The sequence below is a fragment of the Lacerta agilis genome, chromosome 14 (assembly GCF_009819535.1).
Source record: "Lacerta agilis isolate rLacAgi1 chromosome 14, rLacAgi1.pri, whole genome shotgun sequence".
NCBI classification, from domain to species: Eukaryota; Metazoa; Chordata; class Lepidosauria; order Squamata; family Lacertidae; genus Lacerta; species Lacerta agilis.
Window position 1 is genome coordinate 6,564,154 of NC_046325.1, and position 7,377 is coordinate 6,571,530.

General features: G+C 41.2%; 1 protein-coding gene across 1 annotated transcript; it reads left to right on the top strand.

The window, feature by feature from the left end:
• The first annotated feature begins 3,092 nt into the window (after window positions 1-3,092).
• LOC117058893 (vomeronasal type-2 receptor 26-like) lies at window positions 3,093-6,972 on the top strand. The gene is made up of 2 exons (XM_033170307.1): window positions 3,093-3,256; window positions 6,071-6,972. Exons 1-2 carry the CDS (start codon window positions 3,133-3,135, stop codon window positions 6,970-6,972), a joined length of 1,026 nt encoding a protein of 341 aa, XP_033026198.1. The 5' UTR covers window positions 3,093-3,132.
• The last annotated feature ends 405 nt before the right edge of the window (window positions 6,973-7,377 follow it).

Consider the following 7,377-nt stretch of genomic DNA (forward strand, 5'->3'; position numbering starts at 1 on the left):
CTCACTGGAACTCAGTTCTGGCACCTCTCAGGTGGGCACCATTTGTGGGATGTAAAGCTGAAGTCAAGTGCAATATTCCGACAGAGGACTAACAGCCTCTATGTTCTAACTGGTTGCTGTGACAACCAGTTTGTCGGTTGCTGGTAGTTTTGAAAGGTAACTGCTCAGTTGCAGTCACCTCAGGACCAACTTCCCTCTGGTATAGTTTATTTGCTTGTTATGTAACCCAAGCATGCCTTCAGGTACAGTTCTGTAAACCTGAATGAATCTGAGAGTAAAATAGTTTTATATTAACATGAATCAGATTTGTGTGTGTATTCTTTAAGAGGGATTCAAAGGGATTTTTAACCAGGAGGGCATCTTTATTAGTAGAGCTCAGACGAATCAGCAACAAGCTGATCGCTGCGTAAACTTAAAAAGGGGATTGTTTAACTCTGCTAAAGTAAACCTTCCCACACCATTACCATTCTAAGAGAATGAGAGAGGCATTCATGGTGAGTTTCTGGGAAAATAGCACTGGTTGAAACTATATTCAGCTATCTCCTGCATTAATCACTGAGGAAATGGAATTGGCCATCTTATTGGTTGAGCGCATTTTATAGGTTTATATATCTTTCATAGTCTCATAGAGTTGGAAGAAACCCCAAGGGACATCTAGTCCAACCCCCCTGCAATGCAAAAATCTCAACTGAAGCATCCATGAAAGAGGCCATCCAACCTCTGCTAAAAAAAACCCAAGGAAGGAGAGTCCACCACCTTCTGTGGGAGTCTGTTTCAGTGTCAAACAGCTCTATCAGAAAGGCCATGACAGTCCTGCTTTATTGTGCCACATTCCTTCAGGGGATTGTCTCCTGCATCATTTCCCGTCCCGCTACTGTTCTCGCCACTACTGTCTTTGCATGTTTTAAATTTAAAAATTGTCTGCCACTGGAAGTCCCCTCCCCCTTTTCCGGATTTTCCTATTGCACTATAAACTACTTAGGATTTGTCGTTCAGGATTTCAAAGTAGAGCAGATAGATAAAACTCTTGAACATCACAATCCTTGTTCCACCTTCCTCCCGTTCTTGAGCCCTCCCAGTGGTGATGGGCACTTCTCCATAGCCCACCTACCTCTTCCCAGGGCACTGGTGACTTCAAGGTTGCAAGGATTCCTCCAGAAATGCTCAGGAGGATTCAACACTCCAACCAGTAGTCTGATTGCATGGTGTTGAAGTGCACCATCTCCTTGTTGGACTGTGCTCTGATGGGGCATCCTTCTGCTCCTGCACAGTGATCCCACTTCAGCTTTCCGGACTCCTCTCAAGGTCATTGCCCAGCAGTGCTAAAAATCCACATACAGACCCAGCCATAAAAGAGAGAAGTCAGCAGACTCTTCAGCCTGGGGTGGTGGAAGGTCTTCCTGTCGGTTCCCTTTCCATTTCCCGCTTCCCAGAGAGTCTCTCCTGGATCCTCCAACTGGAGTCAGAATATCCAATGCAGGAAGAATTCCCATAATCCTCATTAGCCATGTTGAGTGCTTGGTAACTGTAATCCAACAACAGTGGAAATCACTACCTGACATAAATGGTAGTAGTCAGAAAAGATGAATTCTCTGATTTATTGATATCCCTCTTTATTATACCTTAGCTCCATCACTTTCTTCATGGGACTTCCTTTAACAACTCAGCTGGGGAAACCATTTCCTTCAATGACAAATGGGAAATGCGAGGCAGCTTTGACATAATGAACATGATCATATTTCCAAATAACTCTTTCCAGAGAGTGAAAGTTGGTAGGATTGACCTAGATGTTCCCAAAAGAGAAGAACTCATAATTCATGAAGATTTAATTGTTTGGCACAGTGGTTTCAATCAGGTATGGATTCTGGCGTGGCTGGATGAATACATGGGCTGAAGGAGCTGCAGTCTATGGCATTATAGCCTAGGGTTGCCTTGCTGACTAGTCCAGGCAGTATTCTGGCCAGTCTTGTCATGAAGATAATGCTGATACCACCTTTAATGGATTTAGACAAAGACTGACATAACAACAATGACTGGTCACAGAGATAACTTTAGAGATAACACATCCATTACTTGGATAAGGGATTCCTTGGTTTATTTTGAATTGTTCTTTGTTTATTTTTCTTTTGGTTTCCCTTAGTGATTAGTATCGAGACGTTGGAGAGCGGGGAACGAAAGCTAGAATTTTAGTATAGCTGTGATTGGTAGTAGTATATATACATTCAAATTGAATGCAGCAACTATGAGAAGTGTTAACATACTTTCTGGTTCTTTACATACATACCGACATACTTATTTCTGAGTGTGTAAACATTTTAAAAATTGTTCTATAAATGCAACAAAATCTACCATAATAATGTAGGTACATTGAAGAATTGGTGCTTTGGTTGAAATATTTTATCTATTTAATTGGAAATAATAATAATAATAACAACAATAATAATAAATTTTATTTATACCCCGCCCTCCCCAGCTAGGGCCATGCTCAGGACGGCTAACACCAAATATAAATTACAATAAAATGTAATAGGAAAAAAGTTAATTAAAAAAGTTAATTAAATTAAGCTGTATTGAAATCAAAGAAATGTAATTATGAGCCAAGATAAACTGGATTGTACTCCTATATTCTGAATGCTTATTCAGCCTGAGCTCAGTCTAGCTGCTTCATATTAACTGAGCAACCTGAAAAGTATTCTCTGGCTAGACAGCTGCCTCTTTAATTTCTGACTATAATGCCAGATCTCTTATTGGCCATTCAGCATGATCATTCCCATAGTCCCTCTCTTGACAAGAGATAGATCTCCATTACTGATTACCTGTCCAGATTTTTCACTGACCTCTCATCTTTGTCTTCTTCTCTGAACATTCTCTCTGTGTGTTTGTAGATGTGGAATCTTAACTAATGGTGACTCACTCTCTTCAAAGACTCGTTTGACTCAGTCTTTATGAGTTATCTGCTGGCTAAACTATGGGTTTTACCAGAGCAGTTCTCCTGCTTGCCCAAGAGGGATGCTTTTAGGTCCTTAAAAGGACTGGGGGATATGCCAAGATCAACATCAGAAGTATCTGTCTGTCTATCATTCTATCTATCTCCACTTCCCTTTTGTAACTCCTTTAATGTCTGGATAGGTGATGCCTATTTCTTTGTGTAATGACTACTGCCACCCTGGCAATGAGAAGAAAAGGAAAGAAGGGAAGAAATTCTGCTGCTATGATTGTACTCCATGTCCAGAAGGGAAGATTTCCAACAAGAAGGGTAGGTCATGTAGTACCCCAATGTTTTGTTTTTAAAAAAATAAGAATTTATTAAGTTTTTACCAATAAAACAAAATACAGAATACAAAAAACTACAAACTACAAAAAATACAAAAATCTCAAACAAACAAACAAACACACACTTATTCATCTATTCTTATCCTGTTCCTAACATTCTTTTGGGACCTCCTCGCATCCTCTCTTCTGCGTTCATTTCTAATCTTCTTTAGTAACTTTATAACATTATAAAATCCTCCTTTTCATCTAATCTTAATCTTTATAAACAATAATCATCATTTATCTATAATCTTAATTCTAATAAAAAAGCATAACACATTTCTAACTACTTCTTATATCCTATCTTACTCTAACTTCTGACATTACTGTAGCCTTAAATATCTTCTGATTCCAATTTCAAATATCTATCTGCTCACATCATTTCAAATAATTTTAAATTCCTTCCAGTCCTTTTACACCGTTTCCCCCCCTCTGGTCTCGGAGTGTCGTGGTCAGCTCTTTTTCCCCTTTAAACAATCTTTCTTCACCCCATACCTTTCCTAACCATTCTAACCCTTCCCTTTCTTCTTTCCAACCCCCTCCGGTCCCCCCCCAAAAAATCCTCTCTTTCCAGCTCCTGCGTCTTCTTTCGTTGTTTTTATCATGCCCAATTCTGGATTTGTCATTCTTATTTGTGTATTCTCCTTCTCCAGGTTGTATCTATTTTCCTCTTTGTAGGCTAGCAAACTATAATAGCCATAAAGTTTTTTCTCCTTGTACTCTGTTGCTTATTGCATTTTTCCTTGTTGTTTTCCTTGAACTCTTGGTCTCTCACACCAAGAGCTCTCTAATCTTTCAACTTTCTGGGCTCCAAGCCTTTCACACTTAAAGAGCCCTTCTTGTTTTGCTAATTGTTCATCTTTGTAGTCCTGCTCTCCTTCAATAATTTTGCATGGTTCTACAACCTTTTCCTCAGCTAAATTCATAGCCATTTGCATATTATTTGTAAAAACAGTTCCAATATGGGCAAACCTTTCTGTGACCTCTGCTGAAGAGCTTTGCACTTTGTTAACATCATCTGCTGGAAAGCTGTCATTGTTATGTCTCTCATTCTCTCGGCTTCAAGGACACCGTGGGGTTTGAAAAACAGGAAATGGTGGGGTCTTCAGTAACTTTCCTAATACGCATTACAGTCCAACCAAATGTTTGCCATAACTGACCCAGGCTCCTTAATCCAGAGGGTTAGCGGTGTCTTCTCCTTTTAAATTGTAATCCACAGGAAGAAATAAATCATATTACTCAGTATTTCCCCCAAACAGGGTTTTCTACAGTCTACAAAATCAGCGATCCACTTAAAAGCAAGTCTTTCGTGGCTGCAGCTCTTAGATGTTACTTTGATCTTGCCACTGTCAGAGAGAGACGGACTTCCTCTTTTAATCTCTCTCTATAAGCCAAATTTCTAAAAGTTTTGAAAACCAATTATGCTCCGTACTTACAGAGTCCTTCTTTTAAATCCAAATCGAGGAAAAGCAAAGCGCTCATTAACCGCCAGCAGCCTCTGCTTCGTATTATCGGGAGAGTGGTAGATCCTCAGTACCACACCGGAGCCCCGCTCGCTTGAACAGACCTTACTAGGTCTACTCAAGAGCAAGGATGGCACGTCTGGTACCTGCTGGATCCCAGGTCTTCAGGACGCTCCTCCTGAAGTTTTAATGGAGCCCGCAGCGCGGTTGCGGCAACTCCTAGCCCGAAAACACCGGAGCCCCCTTGGAGCTGAGAGAGCTCCCGACTGAACGGAATGGCGCTTCACCGGAAGTCCTGTAGTACCCCAATGTTTTGATCCACACAGAGTAATTTGAAAGAGTTGTGCCAGATGGCTATATACAAGTGAAAACTTACTCCAAGGTGCATATTATTATTTGATTAGCTAAATCAATGTGAGCATAGCATTTTCAGAAGAGAGAAGGGAATGTATATCCAAATATCTTCTAAGGGTGACACCATCCTGGTTCCAAGCTTCACAGCAGAATATGAATCTATCCATGCTTTACATTGCAGGCTCATTCAGAGGTGTGCTCAGTCGTTTACTGCACCCTTCCTCTGCTGCCCCGTGTTTCAAAGGGTGAAGCCTAAGGAGCACTCCGGTAACCATCTTGATGCCAGTTAGTGATTAATTGTGAATATGGAAGAACCCCTTTACCAAGCTGGTACTTCGGGGTGCTCATTATTTTGGCATAGTCTGTCTTGCACCCACTGCCACAGCCATTTAGCTGTGACCAAAAATGAAGCCAAAGAAAGAAACAAAAGCCTAGCAAACAAGAGGTGCCTGGAGTAGTCTAAAATAGGCGATCCCTCAGTGAAACACCCCAAATATTCCTACTCAGTCCCTAAACAGGTGACCAGTTATTCCTGTACTCATCCACAGGTGACTGGATTGGTTTTAGTTTCTGAGAAAGAGGTAAAGGAGTAAGCTGTATTTCAGCTTGTACATTGTTTGGAAGGTGCAAATTATATAAGCTCGCCTTTAAATGTAAATGTACTGTATCTTAATTTTTATCCCTAAATCATGAGTGTTTCATATATTCCGATTCACTTTTTGAGACAAGAACAATATTTAAAAAATAGGAGAACTCTGAAAGCTGGGGGATAATTTTGCTCCAATCTTCTTCCAGTCTATCGGGGGCAATCTTATGGAAAGATCCACCAATGGTAGAGAGAGATGTCTACATTCTTAACTGATGTATGAGAGGTAGAGTGGAGAACAGTCCATAGGCAAAAGGTAATTAATGCTGAAATGATAAATTTACTCTTTTTTTAGATATGGCTGACTGTTTCATGTGCCCAGAAGAGCAATTTCCAAGCAAGGACAAAGATGAATGTGTGCCTAAAGCTATAACCTTTCTTTCTTATAAAGAACCGTTAGGAATCACTTTAGCCTTCGTTGCTGTTTTTCTTTCCATTCATGCAGCCTTGGTGTTAACAATTTTCATTAAGCACAAGGATACACCCATTGTCAAAGCCAACAACCGAGGCCTCACCTATACCCTCCTCATCTCCCTCCTGCTCTGCTTCCTCTCTTCATTGTTTTTCCTTGGCAAACCTGGGAAAGTGACCTGCCTTCTCCGACAAACAGTGTTTGGCATCATCTTTTCAGTGGCTGTTTCTTGTGTATTGGCCAAAACCATCACTGTAGTGATAGCTTTCATGGCCACAAAGCCAGGATCCAGCATGAGGAAGTGGATGGGGAGAAGACAGGGACAGTCTGTTGTTCTTTCCTGTTCCCTCATTCAAGCAAGTATTTGTACCTTGTGGTTGGCAACCTCTCCCCCTTTCCCTGATTTAGACATGCACTCAGTAACTGGAGAAATCCTTGTGCAATGTAATGAAGGGTCAGTCACCATGTTTTACTGTGTCTTGGGCTACATGGGCTTCTTGGCCGTTTCCAGCTTCACTGTGGCATTCCTAGCCCGCAAGTTACCTGATAGTTTTAATGAAGCCAAGTTCATTACATTCAGCATGTTGGTCTTTTGCAGCGTGTGGTTGTCCTTTGTTCCAACCTACCTGAGCACAAGAGGGAAATACATAGTGGCTGTGGAGATCTTCTCCATCTTGTCCTCCAGTGCTGGGTTACTGGGCTGCATCTTTGCCCCTAAATGCTACATCATTGTGTTTAGGCCACAGCAGAACAGCAGAGAACAACTAATTAGGCAAAAGTTTTAAAGATTCTGCCTTGTTTTCTTCTACTACACTATTACTGCATTGGTAAGGTACAGGGATTACTAAAGCATTAACTTTGATTTGATGAGGAGGTGAGGGGCCTGCTTCGAAAAACTTCCCAGAAATGTTTAGGGGAGCAACCACCAAGGATAGTGAAATGTGGCAAGGGAGGCACAACTGTGCCCAGTTAGCAACCCCAGTCCAAGGGGACACAGCCGTAGATCTGTGAACCCCAAAAGCTTGATGTGTGAATTAAACTAAGATACACCCCAAAACATCCACCTATGCAGCAGAAATGGTTTAAACAGACGCTCCCAGTTCCTAAATGCTCAATTCACTTCCACCATTCCTGGACACTATTGCTGCATTGGTAATTACTAAAGCATTAACTATGATTTGATGAGTAGC

What these genes read in the sequence shown, in the direction of transcription:
- LOC117058893 (XM_033170307.1), top strand. Translation starts at nt 3,133, where the DNA reads ATGCCTATTTCTTTGTGTAATGACTACTGCCACCCTGGCAATGAGAAG. An exon ending in GAAGATTTCCAACAAGAAGG is followed by an intron (nt 3,257 to 6,070) that starts GTAGGTCATGTA and finishes CTCTTTTTTTAG; the next exon opens with ATATGGCTGACTGTTTCATG.